The sequence below is a fragment of the Ranitomeya imitator genome, chromosome 7 (assembly GCF_032444005.1).
Source record: "Ranitomeya imitator isolate aRanImi1 chromosome 7, aRanImi1.pri, whole genome shotgun sequence".
Classification (NCBI taxonomy): Eukaryota; Metazoa; Chordata; class Amphibia; order Anura; family Dendrobatidae; genus Ranitomeya; species Ranitomeya imitator.
In genome coordinates this window covers 40,976,540-40,997,189 of record NC_091288.1, presented here as the reverse complement: position 1 = coordinate 40,997,189, position 20,650 = coordinate 40,976,540, and the positions used below count along the sequence as shown (strand labels likewise).

At 45.2% G+C, this 20,650-nt stretch overlaps 1 protein-coding gene across 2 annotated transcripts in view; it reads right to left on the bottom strand.

Annotated features, from left to right (window-relative positions):
• The window catches only part of UBR3 (ubiquitin protein ligase E3 component n-recognin 3), a 171,625-nt gene that overhangs the window by 129,045 nt on the left and 21,930 nt on the right, over window positions 1-20,650 (bottom strand). For both annotated transcript variants that reach the window (XM_069733106.1, XM_069733107.1), the window contains exons 2-8: window positions 19,349-19,488; window positions 10,419-10,571; window positions 7,757-7,894; window positions 5,601-5,650; window positions 5,271-5,337; window positions 4,161-4,291; window positions 1,644-1,872 (exon numbers count right to left, since the gene is read on the bottom strand). In XM_069733106.1, coding sequence (XP_069589207.1) covers window positions 1,644-1,872; window positions 4,161-4,291; window positions 5,271-5,337; window positions 5,601-5,650; window positions 7,757-7,894; window positions 10,419-10,571; window positions 19,349-19,488 — 908 coding nt within the window. The remainder of the gene's footprint in view (window positions 1-1,643; window positions 1,873-4,160; window positions 4,292-5,270; window positions 5,338-5,600; window positions 5,651-7,756; window positions 7,895-10,418; window positions 10,572-19,348; window positions 19,489-20,650) is intronic.

Here is a 20,650-nt window from a genome sequence, read left to right as displayed (position 1 = left end):
TCAGCTTTTCCTTTCTAAATCCGCCATATAGTTGCAGAGTCACGGGCCTTAATATTTAGCACTAATTTTATGGTCTTCACAAGGGGACGTAACTTGTCTGATCCTCTGCATAATTACTTTGCGAGCAACGCTCCGTTGGCAAAGGCCTTAAAAATGTGCACTAGATAAAAAGGCCCGTACCTCTGGAGCCGTATGGCGGATTTTATATTTAGGGCCCAAAACTAAAACCTCTGTGCATTGAAATCTATGGGAGTTACTGCTAGAGTGAAATATTCCTGTATCTCAAGAGCTTCTAATACATATTACAATGGCCGAATCTCCAAGACTGATTCACTTAAAGGCAACTTCACCTTTTTATAATCAGTTACTTGGAGTGCAAATCTGACAAAAGACGGCTCTGAGTGCTTGACTTAAAAGGAACCTGTCACCCCCTTAGGCGTTTGTAACTAAAAGAGCCACTTTGTGCTGCACAAATGCTGCATTCTGACAAGGTGGCTCTTTTAGTTATGCTCCCTGCACACGCTGAAATAATCACTTATAAAATGTGCCCCCTCATACCGTAAAATCGTCCCGGGGCGGGTCTTTCCTTCCTAATCAGACGCAGCACAGCTGTCACTCCAGGCGCCGCCTCCTCTTGCTTCATCAGCGTTCCCGGCGCCTGCGCTGTAAGTATTTTTTTCCGGGCGTGCGCAGTTGCGCTGCCCTTCGAACTTACAGCGCAGGCGCCAGGGATGCTAATGAAGCAAGAGAAGGTGGCGCCCGTCGCGCACAGGCCCGGAGTGAAGGCTGTGCTGCGTCTGATTAGGAAGGAAAGACCCGCCTCCCTGGCGATTTTAGGTTTGAGGGGGCACATTTTATAAGCGTTTATTTCAGCGTGTGCAGGGAGCATAACTAAAAGTGTCAGAATGCAGCATTAGTGCATAGATCGGGCGATTCTGAACGTGGCGATACCAAAAATGTGTATGTTGTATTTTTTTTAATTGATTTATTTTGAATGGGGTGAAAGGGGGGTGATTTAAACTTTAATATTTTTTAAAAGTTTATGGGAGGCTAGAGGCTGGCATAGCCTGACCGACTCTGCTACATAGGAGCAAAGGATAGATTGCCTCTATGCAGCTGAATTACTGCATAGCTATGAGCGCCGACCACAGGGTGGCGCTCACAGCAAGCTGGCATCAACAACCATAGAGGTCTTCAACAGACCTCTGGTTGTCAGGCTGACGCATCGCTGACCCCTGGTCTCGTGACGGGGTCGGAGATGCGCTCATTTCAGGCCCGATGGCCGGAAGCAGTAGTTAAGTGCTGCTGTCAGCGTTTGACAGCTGCATTTAACTAGTTAATAACGGTGGGTGAATCGCGATTCTGCCCGCCACTATTGCGGGCACATGTCAGCTGTTCAAAACAGTTGACATGTCCCGGCTTTGATGCGGGCTCACCTCCGGAGGCCACATCAAAGCGGGCGTTCTGACCTTGGACGTACTATCCCGGGGTTAAAAACACAGCAACAAACCCTCAAAAACAGCTTAAACAAGAAATAACCAAGGAGCATTCATAAAGATGTTCCTGTCAAATACTTTTCTGCAAAAGTGTGTAAAAAAAAAGCAACACACGAATATGTAAAAATCACTCAAATCAGACAATACCTTGTAATTCACTTTTGATAAGGCAACTTTCCATCATGTAGAGCAGCACGGTGACCATAATGTCCAGGAGCTGACATTCTTCGGTCACCTGTCGGGCCAGCTCCTCGTTGCTGAAGAGCTGGACGCTGATGTGCACTATGCGGTTTGACATGGTGTCCGACTCATGGCTTTTCTTTAAGGTTTTCATTATGAAAGCATAATGTTGAACAAAAGTTTTTGTAAATGCAATCTGGAGAAAAATAAAAAAAATAAAAAACAAACCACATCCAATATACTGTACAGTTGTGACCTTTGACAAGGTAGCTTCTGTGACATCGCTTTTAAGGCCGCGTTCACACGTTCAGTATTTTACATCAGTTTGTAAGCCAAAACCAGGAGTGGTTGATAAATCCAGAAGTGGTGCATATGTTTCTATTATACTTTTCCTACAATTGTTCCACTCCTGATGTTGGCTTAAAAATACAGATGTAAAATACTGACCAAATGGTTAGGCCTTAACATAAAGGAGGAGATACTGCACTACGGTGTTTATGTAGAACATCTTCAAAAGTAGAATAGAGGACATTACATGGCAGAACTGAGCAGTGTAGCTGTGACACCAGCTCTGGGGTGAGATAAACACTTACTAAAAAGCATACTTACACAGTCTGTGTGTGTATTCTTTTCTACCTATCCCATCTCTATAGATTTCTAAGAGCACGTAATCTAACAGCTCACCAAGCTAAAAAGGCTAGCAAAACAAAAACTAATAATATACTGTATATATTGTACATAATCCTTATACATTTATGTCAATATGTCATTTATGAATCAAGCAGAAAAAAAAAATTACGGGAAAAAGCCAGCTCACCACTGTGGAATGAAGTCCAGTGTTAATAAACAAAATCCTGACAAAACAGCAGGATTCAAAAAGAAAATGGAGTCGTTTCGCTCAAAATGCGTCGCCTGTTCACGGTCTCTCGCACCTTGTAATTTTTTTTATATGGACTTTTTATTCAATATAATAAAGATGGATTTATCTCCAACATTTTTCTCAGAAGATGGAACTTTTACACACTTCTTGAAATCATGTGATTTGTATAATATGGTGCTCATGAAAAAAAACAAATAAACATGCACACACTATACAAGTTTGGTATTGCCTTAGGACTCATGCAGACGTTCGTACAAATCGGTCCACGCACAGACCACAATGTACGGACGTGACCACGGCTTCCCCGACCTGAGCGTCACAGCCTCATGTATATGTCTATGAAGCTGTGACAGCCAGCCCGTACATTTTGGTCTGTGCTCTTAGGTTGCTTTCACCGTGCCTTCTGTGTCCCCATCGGGGCATATACCCAAAATCCCTCCCAAAACAGGGTCCGGATGCATGAGTCAATGTCGCCATAGATAGTAATGGTGACGGCTGAGCGTACGTTGCGCTCTGCTATGCACTTTTTTCGGGAGTGTACGCTAACAGGAGACGGACAATCAGACGTAGCAGACTGCATCTTTAGGTGTACAATCCTAAAAAAAGTGCAAGGCACTGCACAACGTTCGCTCTGCCGTCACCACTGCAGTCTATGGCCCCGTCGGCACACGCGTCCGGACCCAGTTTTGCAGGGTATTTAAGACGTACACCCAGACAGGGACACAGAACGCAAGGTGAAAGCACCCTTACTAACCTTGCATTTTTCATCATTTCAATCAGTGGGGTTTGGACTACTGTGGTGAAGTGTGTGTGTGTGTGTGTGTGTGTGTGTGTGTGTGTGTGTGTGTGTGTGTGTGTGTGTGTGTGTGTGTGTGTGTGTGAGACCTGAGGGGGAGGGGGGGTTGATCTAGAAACCTGACCTCCAGACCAAGCTACAAATTACGGCTGCATACAGAGAATGGTGTTCACATAATGGGGCAGCCTGAGAAGCTGATGTGTTCCAAGCTACATCCGTCCTACCCTCAGGGAGCAGAAAGCAACTACCAGTTAGATAATTTCTGTAAGTTTCTCCTCTTTATTTTTATACTGTTTTGCATAAGTTGTATGTCTTTTTATTATCATATTTTTATACCTTTTTCTTATTGTAAGCACTGCCCTTTTGTTATTAAAGTATAAAACTTTAACAAGTTGACCCTTGAATGTTCTAAAAGAATCCATAGCCTAAGGTGTGTGAGCCTTATGAGTGATAGACATTATTAGTATTGATATTTCTGGGACTCATCGCCCGTGTATTCGGTGAGTGGTGGCAGCGTGTATGAGCGGGTGTGTGGCCTGGGTCGGTGTGTGATTTATGCTCACATTACAGCATAGGCCAGAGGTTGAATGCTGGACAGAGTGGGGAGATAGATTAACTCTTGCAGGCACAACCCCAAGTCACGTGTGAGAGCAGGCACGTGACGAATTAGTGACACCACGGAGAAGGGATCCGTGACAACTACTATACCCAGTGATCACTAAAAATGAAGTCACTACGTTACTATGATCTCAGGCGGCACCACAAGTGTTGACTCACATATACCCAAAAACGTATTAGTGCGATTTACCTTATACTCTTGGTCTGGTAACATATTAAGCAAGAAGGTGACCATCTTCTGAGGAAATTCATACTTTACTGTCCAAAAGAGCAATTCCTCTAAAAAACATTTATGCTTCAAAACATCCATGATGGACTGATCTGTATGAGGATAGAATTAAAAAAAAAGAGAATGAACGAACAGACTTCATCATTCACCAAACCGCTAGCAACTGGCGTCAATGATTCTTATGGAGGAAGACGACGCACTGGAGACAATCTGATCAAAACAATTCACTTGGGTGTCACAAAGATCAACATTTATTTATGGGATCAGTCCCCTTTGAGGTTTTTCCAAATGACTCTACAAATATGTTTTTCTATAGAAAAACAAAAAACAAAAATGTGTTTTTGCAGTTTCATGAACGCTTTTGCAAACCATACTGCAAGATTGCAAAATGTCAAATTTCCATGTGTTCATTTATATTAGACCTGCATAACAATGTCCCAAATTCCTGCACCTCCATCGCTGCCTCTCTGGTTTTTGCAGCTTTTTTGTCAGGGTACATTGTCTCTTGCTGATAAAGTTTAGTGCATAAAAATATAATCTGATTCAACTTCATCAGGTTTAGGCACCCAAAAAAGCAGAAAAAAATGGATACCTGTATTTTTGCAACACCCATTGCTTTAATGGGTGAAAATCGCTGCAAAAACGCAGCTCTTTGACAAAACAGGGAAAAAAAACACAAGGTGTGTGCACGAGATTTCTGAAGTCTCAGACTTTGCTGGTGCTGTGAAACAGCTGAAAAAAATAACGTTAAAAACGCAGCAAAAAAAAAAAACACTGCAAAAAAGCAGCGTGTTAACATAGCTCAAGATTTCAAACATTGCATATAAAAAAAACCACGCTATTTTACGCTAGTCATTCAACGTTGCGTCCAACGAGCACCAGGGTGAAATGACGTAATTTTATAGCATGTACATGAGAAGCTGGAAAGGCCGAGTGAGGAGCGCTGACGTCTTGTAGGGTGCGGTTTGGGGTGTTCCAAGATGTGTAACGTAAGACGCTTGACATTTCAGATGTTTGTTGTCAGTGACAGTCCTAGGACAAGTCAGCGGGGTCATGGAGACGTGTTCGTACCTTTGGCGCTGGTGCTGAGTTTTACTCTTTTCCGTTTCCCCACTGACGGTTGGTCGTCCTGATCCTCCTGGAAAATTCAATACAACTTTAGTCCAACCAGAATATGCAAATTCTATAAAGACGGTGGTACGTTAGTAAAGACTGATCACTGGCGGATATACTCCTCTTACACAAAGAATCCGATGTATGGGGAGTATAAGGAGATCACGTGCCGGCAGAATGACAACTCTGACATGTCCCAACCACCGACCTGATGTCTCCTCGCTATGTCATGAGCAGAGGGAGGAGGAAAGCTACAAAATTAAAATAAGAAGATTTTAATTCACCAACCTCATCGGAAGAATCGGACGGTGCGGATGCTGCATTCGCTCCAGCAGTTTCTATTTGAAAAAAAAAAAAGGGAGAAAAGAAAAAAAAAAGTACATAATTATGGATGTTTACATTTATTCATTCTGACACGTGAGAACTTGTACCCAACAAATGGCACAATATAGGCACACTGCGTTATATATTGGCCCCTGACCTGTAGCACATGCTGCAGAACTCCTTGAAGGTTTTCTGAAACCAAACCCTTGGCAATGCTCAGGCTGGACGTCTTCCAAGATGTCCAAATCCTGCACAACGGACTGCAACTTCTAACAAGTGTAGCAGCTTATATGGAGGACACGTGGACTTAGCAGTGTTAGCGAGCCTTTAACCCCTTCGTGCAAAACGACATCCATGTACATAGGACATGGAAGAGGGTGAGGACGGCAGTGTCAGCAACAGAGCTCCCTCGACAGGCGGCATCAGGCACTACTCGGCTACGACTGCTGCAGTTAACCATTTAAATGCCCACGTCGATCTCTGACTGCTGAGTTTAAATGGCGCAGTCACCAGTGCCAGCTCTCATTAGTCCCGCATGATGCGCTCGCAGGGAACCAATGGGCAACCATGGCAGCTGCGGGTTAAATAAAGGCACCTGTCACTGTCATATTGGTTCTCCTGTTTACCCCTGTGAAGTTCAGCTAAAGGCTGAGTTTATATATATATATATATATATATATATATATATATATATATATATATATATATATATATATATATATTCGTTTATGCTATATAGTACATTGTAGCAGTATATAGTGAAAATCGTCATCCCCATGAAACTCAGACTCTAACATTCCACAGCGCTTTACAGGTTGCACACATCATCATCGCTGTCCCCGATGGGGCTCACAATCTAAATTCCCCATCAGTATGTCTTTGGAATGTGGGAGGAAACCGGAGAACCCGGAGGAAACCCACGCAAACACGGGGAGAACATACAAACTCCTTGCAGATGTTGTCCTTGGTGGGATTTGAACTCAGGACTCCAGCGCTGCAAAGCAACAGTGTTAACCACTGAGCCACCATGCTGACAGGCAGGGTCTCCAGCGTGTTTCTTCACTCACCCATGCTGCAGACAGTTCTTCCCTTCTCCATGCTCTGCATGCTTCCAGCTGGTCCTCTAGCCATGTCCTTAAGGCACGCACGCGTGCGCTCCCACCCTCTTAAAGGGTCAGCGCGTGCACTTGCCATTTCCTCCCCAGCCAATGGCTGTGGGACATTATGTATATGTTGCCTCCTCCCCACTGGGGAGGTGCCTGAGCAACCTTCCTGTTTACAGTCTCAGGTGGTCTCCTAATATTTGTTAGTGCTCGGAGATTTAGTTTTCCCCGCCGCAGCTGAATTATTTACAGCTGTTAAACAGCTTGATTACATGTGGAAGCAACCCCCACATGGACTTATGCTGGCAAGGAGCTGTAAATCATGCAGCTGCATCAACAAAAATTAAATCTCCGAGCAGTCACAAATACTCGGAGACCACCCGAGCGTGCTCGGAAAAACTCGAGCAACGAGTATACCCGCTCATCACTAATCAAAACTTGTATGTAAAATAAATTACTGTCAATTGTACTAGTGGCTCAAAAGTTGAAGAAATAAAAAATCCAACAAGCCCTAACAGTTCCATAGACAGAACATTAAAAAGGCTACAGGTCTTGGAAATTTTTATTTCTTATTTACAAAAGCTCAGAAATTTTTTTTCTTAAAGCCACCAAAATAGTATAACAATAAACTCTACATGTTTGGTATTGCCGTGATTGCACTGCCCCAGAGATTCAGGTTGTCAGGGCATTTGCACAGTTAAGGATGTAAGAATGAAATCCATAAAATGTTGACAAGGGAGGGAAAAAAATTTAAATCACCAAACAAAAATTGTCAGCATCCTTATTGGGTTCAAACATCAAATAAATTATATACACAGTATACAAGACTCAAATCTATTGCTGCCTCATTTACGCACTTTTCAAAATGTACAATATCACGAATATCGTTAACTATGTAACATTAAAAACTTACATAAAGAAAGTCAATGTACAGACGGCAGAGACCGTAGGAGCCACGCCGATAACAACTCCACATACAAAGCGCTGCACTAACAGCCGAAGACTCTTCTTACAAACCTTGCGCTGGCGATGCACTGGTAGCGCCCTGCTCTTGGCTCACAGCTGATGGCTTTTCTTCAGGAAATGCCAGGCCAGACCCCTTTAGGGCAATAAGGTACTTTTCATGACTCTTCGTATCTGTACTCTCCACGGAACCTATAGTAAAAACAGACACTTTACGTAAAGGGAGGGGGCTGCGATCATAAGAAGATGGGAGGTGATGGACCTGGGACACCCACCGGACCGGACCGCATCCCCCCCCGGTAAGTATAATAAAACTTATTTTTCTTATCTTGTCAGATTGGGGGCTTATCTACACCATTATAGAATGCTGTGCATAAGCCCTGAAAGGCAGTGGCCACAACTGGTATCCCTTAAATTAAACATATTTCATACAAGGGGCCTGGCTGACTGCAAATTTTCATAGTCAAGCCAGCCCCCTTTGCCATCAAAGGAGAGAAGATGGCTGGTCTGGCTATGACGAGGATTAGTCAGCCGGACACACACACACACAATCACTAGTCCAACAGAAAAGGCTCTTTGGTGGCGTGACATAAAGTAGAAAAGCTTCACAGCGTTATCAGTTCTGTTCTTTCCTAGGACTAGATAGCCGGGCGCTGTGGCAATGGCATAAAGGACACCGGCGGCATCCGATGGACTACACCGACTTATAATGGACAATGCAGCAGGCCACCTCACCTTTGGCACGACCATCGGGCCAAACTACAGGCTTCTCCACCCCCGGGGCACCTATTGGGACAAGCTGCAGGCCACCCCACCCACGGCCATCGGGACCAAGCTGCAGGCCACCCCACCCCCGGCGCGGCCATTAGGCCAAGCTGCAGGCCACTCCACCCTTGGCGCGGCCATTAGGCAAAGCTGCAAGCCACCCCACCGTAGGCGCGGCCATTAGGCCAAGCTGCAGGCCACCCCACCCTTGGCGCGGCCATTGGGCCAGGCTGCAGGCCCCCCACCCCTGACGTGGCCATGGGGCCAAGCTGCAGGCCGCCCCCACCCCCGGCGTGCCCATCAGGCCAAGCTGCAGGCCCCCTCACCCTTAACGCAGCCATCGGGCCTAGATGCAGGCCACCTCACCCCTGGAGCAGCCATCGGGCCAAGCTGTAGGCCCCCCACCCCCAGCGTGGACAATGGGCCAAGCTGTAGGGCCCCCCACCCCCAGCGTGCCCATCAGGCCAAGCTGCAGGCCTCCCCACCCTTGGCGCAACCATCAGGCCAAGCTGCAGGCCTCCTCACCCTTAACGCAGCCATTAGGCCAAGCTGTAGGCCCCACCACCACCAGCATGGACAACGGGCCAAGCTGTAGGGCCCCCGATGTGACCATCGGGCGTAACTGGAGGTTCCCAACCCTCCCCACCAAGCGGGAACTATACCCTGAGGACGCTGTAATCACTTGACTGTTCATTTTACTCAACCCAGCACGTGAGAAAAGCACGTCAGTCACAAGTGATTACAGCACACCCCCTGTGTACAGAGCGCTGAACTTTTTTTTTTTTAATGACATGTTTCCTTTAAAACAAGGAATTCACACAGGGGACCATTCTCCTCCTGTATGGAAAAATTAGAGTCACCTGCATCTTAGGGAACTGTCACTGCTGCAATCTGGTCACAAAACCTTCGCTATACTCCGTGGACAGAGCTCAGCGTCCCCGATAGCAGGCACAAAGTGTCTCCGCCAGCCTCCCACGCAGCACACGGGGCTTTTGCCAGATTTTTGGCACTTTGATTTGAGTTACAACAGCAATCTGTCTCTTCCACACATGTAACCCACAGAGACGTGATTCATAACGATGGGAAAGCGATCCGAAAGAATATCCAAGAGCTGAGTAAGACCAGAGGACTGTTCTTATAGGAGGGAGGGGGTCCGTAATGTTAGGATACGAGCCTTATATCATCCCACTGCAGGTGACACTATGGAGGAGGCGCACAAGGAACCTGGTCCCTAACTAGCATTTAGGATTTTTTTTTTTTTTTAAAACAATCAACTAGTGTGCCCCTTTTTTGCAAAATGTCTTTATATCTCAAAAAATCCAGCTACAACAGAGTTAGTTATGACCCCAATGGCTAGAGGACGCTTGTGGCTCTGCTAAACCTTTCTGCCTCTGAAAATTTTCATTTTTGCGTTTATTTTTCCTCTCCTTGAAGATAGAAATTACACAATCCAGTTGACCATATAACTGCAGAAAAATAAGAGGATTTTTTTTTTGTTTACTAATTTTTCCACTGTACCTTGGGCATCCATAGTAAGCCCAGTTACAGGGGAAATCAGATCCCCTATGATGATAGAATTCACTGGTAGAGTTCATCTGGGTATGCTAGGACCCAAAAGCTCTGCTATGCCGGAGATTATATAAGCGCAAAAGGTACCAAAGCGTTGCCAGTCCCAATGAGTGCGATGTAGCTGTAGCCAGCAAAAAAAGAAGAAAGATGCCGTGATAATAAGCACTCTCCATGGTCCACTCTCCATGGACCGAAAACCCCCCAAAACTGCATCACCCAAACATTGCAGAGTTTCAGAGTAAAACATACACTGCTGCAATCGTGCAGCTAGGCTCAGATTCATGAGGCACAAGGTTCGGGCAGCTTGGATCTAATGACTGGGTTCCCTTTAAAGCATATAACCCCCTTTGGGAACAGGTTTTGGTTCAATGCTAGAACTTACCACAGCAAAGGTCTTTGTAATATTGCTGGTTAGTGAGAACTTGGGTGAGGACAGTCCGCATTGCTCCCCCCATTTTGGTTAAATCCTCCAGGAAAGATATTTGTGGTTCCAACGCCTGAAGCGTTTTCTGGATATCTTTGTCCGTTGCAGATTCTAGAAAACAAAAAAATTAACAACTATGATTGTCTAGTCCAGAAACGCACTGCAAATAAGAAGTAATGATCATGTACTAAATCAAGGGTTGTTGTAGCAGGAAGTCCACTTGGGTGTATCACCGGTATCAAAGGCTTCTTCAGGAGAGCCAATGTGAATACGATTTTACACATTTTTCTCTGAGCACAGTTGAAACCTAATGATATTTAGAACATTTCAGAACAAAATTGCATTTTTTCAATTACATTTAAAAAAAAAAACTGACTGCAATTGCTGCAAAACTACTGCAAGTAAAACATAGGTTTTAGCGTTCTGCACATGGTTGCAGCCTCTGCATAACTGTCAATTCTTCAACATAACATAGGAAACCGTTTACATAGAGGAGAGATTTTCTGATAGACTGGATTTTAATAGTGTATTTTTGGGTAAACCACCAGCATCATATAAACGCCTCTACTATCTGGACCCGCGAAAGACAAGAGGCAGGGGTTAAAGGGGTTTTCCAAGCCTATGATATTGATGGCCTATGCTCTTTGAATAAGAGCTTGGAGAACTTAATGGCTTCTGTGGATTGGAAAGCTGGGATTTTTCAGCATTAGGACCACACAGAAATTTAACTATCAACCAAATTATGGATATATCATAGTTAGGTTTGGTGTAAAAATATACTCAGAATCATGGATGTCATTATTGCACCAGCAGGTTCCTAAAGGAAAATATGACAAAATAGAATTATGACCTGCACCTATCTTTCCTTGCATATAATTAATAATGATGAGCAAACGTGCTCAGATAAGGGGTTATTCCGAGAATGCACGGGCGCTAAATGAGTGTCTTCGGCGTGTTCGATTATTATGTTCAAGTGCCTGCAGCTGCATGTCTTGCGGCTGGTAGGCAATCCCTACATGTGCTGAGACTGTCGATATGTTCGAGTGCCTGCGGCGGCATGTCTCCCGGCTGGTAGGCAATCCCTACATGTGCGGAGACTGTCGATATGTTCGAGTGCCTGCGGCGGCATGTCTCCCGGCTGGTAGGCAATCCCTACATGTGCTGAGACTGTCGATATGTTCGAGTGCCTGCGGCGGCATGTCTCCCGGCTGGTAGGCAATCCCTACATGTGCTGAGACTGTCGATATGTTCGAGTGCCTGCGGCGGCATGTCTCCCAGCTGGTAGGCAATCTCTACATGTGCTGAGACTGTCGATATGTTCGAGTGCCTGCGGCGGCATGTCTCACCGCTGGTAGGTAGTGATGAGCGAGTGTACTCGTTGTTCTGGTTTTCCGAGCACGCTCGGGTGGTCTCCGAGTATTTGTTAGTGTACAGAGATTTAGCTTTCATCGCCGCAGCTGAATGATTTACAGCTACTACCCAGCCTGAGTATATGTGGGGGTTGCCTGGTCCTAGGGAATCCCCACATGTAATCAAGCTGTCTAGTAGCCGCAAATCATGCTGCTGAGGCGATGAAAACATAATCTCCGAGCAGTTACAAATACTAGTCGGAGACCACCCGAGCGTGCTCGGGAAAACCAGAACAATGAGTACACTCGCTCATCACTACTGGTAGGCAATCCCTACATGTATTGAGACTGTCGATATGTTCAGGTGCCTGCGGCTGCATGTCTTACGGCTGTAGGCAATCCCTACATGTGTTGAAACTGTTGAACAACCGCAAGACATGTTGCCATGGGAAGTCGAAGATATTTTTCGAGCACGCCAAAAACACTCGGTTAGCACCTGAGCATGCTCAGATAACACCTTATCCCAGCAAGTTAGGTTATCACTAATATTTAACCATCCTCCACTCACCTGACCAGGAGGAGGTGTGAGGCGTCAGGATGGGACCTTTCACAATATTTCATCCAGACACCTGGAGTTAGACCCAGGAGAAACAACAAGGATTTAAGATCTGTCCAAGTTTTTGCAGTGTCTCCTCCGCAATGAATCTCTCACCGATCTAATTGGTAACAGCTTTCTAGTATTTATCCCTTTTATTTTTGTACGGTTTTGCTTTGTGTAGGTCTTTGTTATTTCATCCTTTTTATGATTCTTGTAAGCACTATACCTTTCCAATATTAAATCTCAAATTTAATACATTTAATTCTTTCTGCCCTAAAAAACGTACCCACAACCTCAAAGAGGGAAAGGAGAGTTGAGTTGTGTTACCGTTTCTATGAGCTAAAGTGCTACAAGTGTACCGGTGTGGTGCCGTAATGGTGTGTGTGCACACTAGTGTGTTTCCCAGGAGAGGCAACGAAACGAAGTGTGGTGGCAGCAAGAAGGGTGTTGTGGATGTGTGAACTGGCTATGGGGAGCGCTTTTCTTATTGTTAGCCTAGCGCAATAGGCGAGTGGACGAATGAGTGTGAGTGGCGGTGTACCCCTGTATGCATGCAGCGAGTGGACTGGATGTGCAGCACTTTGCAGAAGCCACTACACACTGACCGATGCTGTGCAGTGCGGTTCTGATCACTTGTACATCTGGACACTACGAGAGCTTGTAAGAGATGATCAGCGTGAGTGACGGACCTCCACAATCTGATATCAATGACCTAAAGATAGGTCATCAACATCATTTTACTAAAGAAGCCCTTTACTAGAGCAATTACATGCCTTTCCCCTTAAACACCCAATCAGAGACCTCTCATACAGCCAAATCAGATCTGATGCTTTGCACTCAGGAGGGGCAATACCCCGAAACACGTGTCTGCAAATATTGGTTTGGCTGTTATCCTAAGTCATACGGCAAGGATCGTTAAAGAATTAATATTGACTTTTAGGATTGCTACTTTCAGCAAGTGGCACTAGAGTTCAAGTCCTCTTCCTCTATGAAGAGGCAATTTGTATATTTATTTTCCCAGAGGGGCACTGCATGGCCTGTAAGTCTCCTTACACTGGCCTATCAAACATCATCACCCATTATTCATTTACAAACAACCAACATATTCCACAGCGCTGTACAGAGATCATGGTCATCACTTCTAACAATCCCCATTCTCTTTGAGGTTCACAATCCATTTGGCATGTGGAAAGAAAATTTGGGCGAGACCCCGATGTTGCAAGTCAACAGTGTTAACCAACAAGCAGCCGATAGATCTGGAGGTCAGCACAGTAATCTTGGTGACTGAGGTGAATACACAAGGAGTGAAAAATCACCATTCCCATAACAAAAAATCCCACATACATAGCCCGCTCCAGCTACAGGTGGATGGACTCTACACCCCCGAACAAAGAAATTCACCTTACGGTAAATGTAGGAGTAATCTCAGGACTCGGCAATTAGTCGCCAACATTTATGATAAATGTTGCTTAGCAACAGAGAATGTGTGTCAGGTATCATACGGAGAAAATCGATTTCAGTGGTTTGAGAAAAGCAAAGAAATGTTCGTAAAATGTGACAGCCGAGCAGCGCGGCTTATACACCATTAGAAAGTGAGGAAGCGAAACCTTAACGCTTGGCTGCAAAAATGACAACCGCATAAGCCGGCCATTAGAAACCCTTACTCCAGACATTACAACGGGAAAGCAGCAGCAAAACCGGGAAGTCATAGTGGGGGTCTTCTTCATCTCATCCATATATTATACATCTATTGCCTTCAGTGGGTGCAATGCAATGCCGGAGACTGAGCAGTTTTCGAGACAAGATATCCTTCCATAACCCGCACAGCTGCTTATGTAACTTCTACAGAGCAGAATACACACTTCACAGCCTCTTCTATTCCTCAAACATTCACTAATGCAGAACATTAAGGCTCTTTTCCCACGAGGACCTATTGATGCTACGTACTTATTATTCATACTCCCTGAGAAAGCCACCTGGCGAAACGTACGTGGGAGTTCCTGGGTACTTGTAATTGGTGAATGAACTTCTTTTGCATTATTTTACTTTTCTATGATGTCTGTATATGATTATTTATATCTGTATCCACTGGTTATTACTATATAATGCTACATATGGTTATATGGACTTTAGCACTATTTTTACTTTGGCCACATAGCCATATTGTGCAATGCCATCCATTGATAATACCCACTCTATGCGTTTTCCTCTATAGGACTTTTTTTTATCCCCAAATGTTCTTTCTATTATATGAATTTTACTTTCATGTATTCAATAAAATTATACATTTTTACTGAATATTTTTGTGTCTATTCACTTTTTTTTTCTTTTTTTTTTTTTAGTACAAATGGTACTTTTTGCTGCGTCAAAAACGTGATGTCTTGGGCCTCTTTCACATTTCCGTCGGTACGGGCCCGTCGCAATACGTCGGGCCAACGTACCGACGGACGTTGTGAATTCTTTGCACGATGTGGGCAGCGGATGCAGTTTTTCGACGCATCCGCCGCCCATTCTGCAGTCCGGGGAGGAGGGGGCGGAGTTTCTGCCACGCATGCGCGGTTGAAAATGGCGGACGCGACGCACAAAAACGTTACATTGAACGTTTTGTTTTTTTACGACGGTCCGCCAAAACACGACGGATCCGTCGCACGACGGACGCGACGTGTGGCCATCCGTCGCTAATACAAGTCTATGGGCAAAAAACGCATCCTGCGAGCACATTTGCAGGATTCGTTTTTTGCCCAAACCGAAGGACTGCAAAAAGCGGAAGTGTGAAAGAAGCCTAACAGTTCCAGCACATAAGCAAAACCGAATAAGGGTATTATGTGCACAAGTTAAGTATCTGCAGCAGAAATTTCTGCATTTCTTGGCAGGAATAAAAAAAAAGCTACGTAAAATACTTTTGCTGTGCTTTTATTACAACCGTTTTTGTAGCAGATTTTTGCCCACTGGTTAGTCTGGGTGAAATCTGCAGCAAAACGGATGAAAAAATTGACATTCTGCAGATTTAATTCTGCAAGGAAAATATTGCAACATGTGCATGAGACTTCAGATTCTCATACACTTTCCCGGTACTAAGAAATCCTTCAGGCTTTGTGACAAATCTGGGCATAAACAAATCTGCAACGTATGCACAGGGACATGTTAACGGGCATACCTTGCGGTTTTGTCGTGTTTTTTCTGCGCAGATTTGTCACAAAAACCTAGTACCAGCAACGTGAATGAGATTACTGAAGTTAATTATGTTTATCTTGTAGATTTGCAACAGTTTGTCAATTCTTTTAGTATTTTTTCTGCAGATTTCACCCATAATAATGAATGGTGAAAACGTGTCAAAAACTGAACGTGTGCACATGCACTAGTTGTTTGCAGCTTTACATCTGACTTTTGCCCGCCATCACTCTTTCAATGCTTCGCCTATATAATCAGGCAGTAAGACGTGTACCTATAATGGCGATACACAAGACAAATATGAAGAAACGGATCACACAAACTCTCTAAGCAAAACCACAAAAATCTGGTCTTCTTACTGATCCATTGTAAAAGAAGCATTCTTTGTGGAAATTGTTAATTTTGAGAAACTAAATGTATGAAAGAGCATTGAGAGACTGCAAACACAAGGGGACTAACGCTGGGAATGGGAGCACAGAACCGGCAATCTGCAGGCACTCCCACATACAACATGTTAGCAGAAAGAGCGTACACAATGTAGCTGGACCAATACTCCCTTCAGTATAAACCTGAGTGCTGAACAATAGTGTAATCTGCAAATGAAGAGTTAAAATCAATCAGGAGCTCTACAAAAAAAATCTCCCTATAATTTCATAGGATGGTGCAGTGCCTCTCATTTCTGAATCAAGACCCTTATACATCGCATTCAAACAGTCCCTCACTACTTTCAAGACCACACTCGCCACAGCTAAACAAACCTACTTCTCATCTCTCATATCCTCCCTGTCTCACAAGCCTAAACAGTTATTCAACACCTTCAACTCTCTCCTCCGTCCCCCGGCACCTCCTCCCTCCCCACTCATCTCAGCTGAAGACTTTGCCTCATTTTTCAAGCAGAAGATTGATAACATCAGAGACAGTTTTGGTCAACAACCCCCAGAGCCCTTCCTCCCGACTTCCCAGCCCTCCACCTCCAAAACCAACTTCTCCACCATTACAGAAGATCGACTCTCCACTCTACTCTCAAGATCGCATCTCACCACCTGTGCACTTGACCCGATCCCTTCCCACTTCATCCCAACCCTAACCCATCTCATCAACCTATCACTAACAACTGGTGTTTTCCCCTCAAGCTTTAAACATGCCTCCATCACACCTATCCTCCAAAAGCCCTCTCTTGACCCATCCTCTGTATCTAGCTATCGCCCTATATCACTTCTCCCTTATGCCTCCAAACTACTGGAACAACACGTCTACCTCGAACGGTCCTCCCATCTCTCTTCTTGCTCCCTCTTTGACCGCCTACAATATGGCTTCCGGTCACACCACTCCGCTGAAACTGCCCTAACTAAAGTCACCAATGACCTCTTAACCGCCAAGAGCAAGCGACACTACTCTGTCCTCCTCCTCCTCGACCTGTCGGCTGCCTTTTGACACAGTGGACCATTCCCTATTATTACAAACCCTCTCATCCCTTGGCATCACAGACTTGGCCCTATCCTGGATCTCATCATACCTAACAGACCGGACATTCAGCGTCTCCAACTCACACACCACCTCCTCACCTCGCCCCCTATCTGTCGGAGTCCCACAATGTTCAGTCCTTCGGCCCCTGCTCTTCTCCATTTACACTTTTGGCCTGGGACAGCTCATAGAATCTCACAGTTTTCAGTATCATCTCTATGCTGACGACACACAGATCTACATCTCTGGACCAGATATCACCTCCCTACTAACCAGAATCCCTCAATGTCTGTCCAATATTTCATCCTTCTTCTCCGCTAGATTTCTGAAACTTAACATGGACAAAACAGAATTCATCATCTTTCCCCCATCTCACGCGACCTCCCTCCCCCCCCCCCCCCCCCAACAAACCTATCCATTACAGTAAATGGCTGCCCACTCTCCCCAGTCCCACAAGCTCGCTGCCTCGGGGTAATCCTTGACACTGATCTCTCCTTCAAATCCCATATCCAAGCCCTTTCCACTTCCTGCCGACTTCAACTCACAAATATTTCACGAATCCGTACATTCCTCAACCAAGAATCTGCAAAAACCCTAATCCATGCCCTCATCATCTCTCGCCTTGACTACTGCAACCTCCTGCTCTGTGGCCTCCCCTCTAAGGCTAGGTTCAGATTGCGTTAGGGCAATCTGTTTAGCGCTAAGTGCTAGCAGATTGCGCTAACGCAATTACTTTTTCGGGGTCGCGTTTAACGTCCCGCGCTAGCGCAGATCCCTGATCTGCGAGAGCGGAGAACGGACCTCGGGCGAGCCGCGGACGCTGCAAGCAGCGTCCGAGGCGCGTCACGAAACACCGGCACATCGCTAGCGCGTGCTGAAAATGGAACGCGCTAGCGATGCGCGTTCCCATTGCTGCCAATGGACGCGCTAACGGACACGTTGCACGGCGTTAATTTCGCCGTGCAACGCTGTTCGTTAGCGCGGTCCCATTAACGCAATCTGAACCTAGCCTAACCCTCTCGCACCCCTCCAATCTATTCTAAACTCTGCTGCCCGACTAATCTACCTGTCCCCCCACTATTCCCCGGCCAATCCCTGCACTGGCTCCCCATTACCCAGAGACTCCAGTACAAAACCCTAACCATGGCATACAAAGCCATCCACAACCTGTCTCCTCCATACATCTGTGACCTCGTCTCCCGGTACTTTCCTGCACGCAACCTCCGATCCTCACAAGATCTCCTTCTCTACTCCCCTCTTATCTCCTCCTCCCACAATCGTATACAAGATTTCTCTCGCGTATCACCCCTACTCTGGAACCCTCTACCACAACACATCAGACTCTCGCCTACCATCGAAACCTTCAAAAAGAGCCTGAAGACCCACCTCTTCCGGCAAGCCTACAACCTGCAGTAACCACCGATCGACCAAACCGCTGCATGACCAGCTCTACCCTAACCTACTGTATTCTCACCCATCCCTTGTAGATTGTGAGCCTTCGCGGGCAGGGTCCTCTCTCCTCCTGTACCAGTTATGACTTGTATTGTTTAAGATTATTGTACTTGTTTTTATGTATACCCCTCCTCACATGTAAAGTGCCATGGAATAAATGGCGCTATAACAATAAATAATAATAATAATTATAATACATGGCAAATAGGACAGTTGCCAAACAGCTAACAACTAGAAAAGCACACGTGCAGATCTAGCAGATATGTGCATGTCCTATGCTAAAAACACCCATGCAATGATATTAAATGTTACTGTGTACTATGCAGCTACATCTAAAAGGTTAAATCTCCAAAAGGAGGTCACAGCTGCTTCCAAAGGGTTTTATCTGCAAAGTAGGACATAGCTGATTCTAAAGAGTTAATTTTCTAGAAGATAAAATTGCTGTTTGTAGATTAAGCAATCTACTATGGGGGACACAGTGGATTCTTAGGCCATGCACGCACTGAGTTTTAAGGGGTTCCGTATTTGAGATCTAGCTTGTAAAACCGTTTTCATAAGCTATAAATGGACCAATCCCAAAAAAGTGGAAAACATTTAGGCAGTGTATAACTTTTTTTTGCTAAAACTCCAAGAAGAATAGTGCTGCAGAAAAGCAGCAACACTGCATGCAATGGCCTTCTAATTTGTCAATACAACCGTTCTGACTTCTCTTATTCACTTCTTATGAGAATAAAGGGAGATGTTTTCTTGCCTCATGACCATTACTATGTAGCAGCACTGGCGTCCTAGTACTATTGCATTAGATTTTGCCATGCGTGATCTCGTAGCCGCAGACTATCTTGTATTGCACATACCAGGCTCGCTGTACCCATCTCTCAAGTACTGAATAAGGTAGAAGATGAAGCGAGGTATAACCAGCTCCGACATCATCAGCAAATCGTGGGGCACCGAGGGAACACACGAGCTCGACTTTACCTTGTGTCTTTTGCAAAACCTGTAATAGAAGAGAAATTTTTTTTGAAAACATTAGCAGCAGGGCGGCTCAGTGGTTAGCATAGCAGTGCTGGGGCCCAGGGTCCAAATCCCACCAAGGACAACATCTGCAAGGAGTTTGTATATTCTCCCCGTGTTTGCGTGGGTTTACACTGGGTTATCCAATTTCCTCCCACACTACAATGACATACTGATAGGGAATCTATATTGTGAGCCCCAATGGGGACAGTGATGTAAAGCGCTGTAAAATAAAAGAGCAAACACCTTGTGGTTGAAGACGGTCTTATAACCCACAATGTTCTGTGTACTGATGAAATCGCCCAGCACTTGTATAGAAGCAGTTATAGTGTCGGCCATTACTACCTCTGTGGTCGGCATTCCACAGTGACTGCTCTTACTGTAAAGAACCCTTACGCTCCCAATAAAAGTAAGAAGTGTCCTTTTGGCTGTCCCCCCCACACTAGAAGCCTAGAGGCAGTTGACGGCTTTAAATTATTGATGTTAGAACCACCATCGGAGGTATAGCTCATAAAATCCTCCTAATGTCTACACCTGATGGAAGACGATGTGGGCAAATATCCTCCAAATCCATAAGAGCCGCACGACTGTTTTTCAGGGCTGTAACCACAATACAAGCTGCCATGAACGGTACATCTGGGAAAGGATAGTGTGATTGCAGTGGATCCGAGTTATTAGGTGTTGATCAGGATAACTTCCCTGCGTGTTCAGCATATAAATCATTAACCATGCAGTAAGATACTGCCTGGAATCTAGTGGTACAGAAGATCTGGTCCCTCTTGTAGCATTTCAGGAGCTGGCAGCCGGACAATTGTAATTACCACGCGTTTCAGCCACTTATACCGCAGCATCTCCATAGAGAACTCGCTGTAATCGGAGGCTTTGTGCCGGAGCAGTAAACCTGCTATTAAGTGGAGATTGAAAGGTAATTTTTGCATGGCTTTTTCCTCCATCACTATGACAACACCGGGGTTTTCTCTTTCTTTTATCAGAAGTGGAATATGGAAAGGAGTTGGTTTAGGTCGGGTGCAGTAGACGAGCAGCTGAACGCGCCCGCTGGCATGCCGGCACTTAGATGCCCCTTGTGTCTGACTGCTGGAATGAATCGCGTTGACTGTTTAGGTGCTGGACTGGAAGCAACAAAG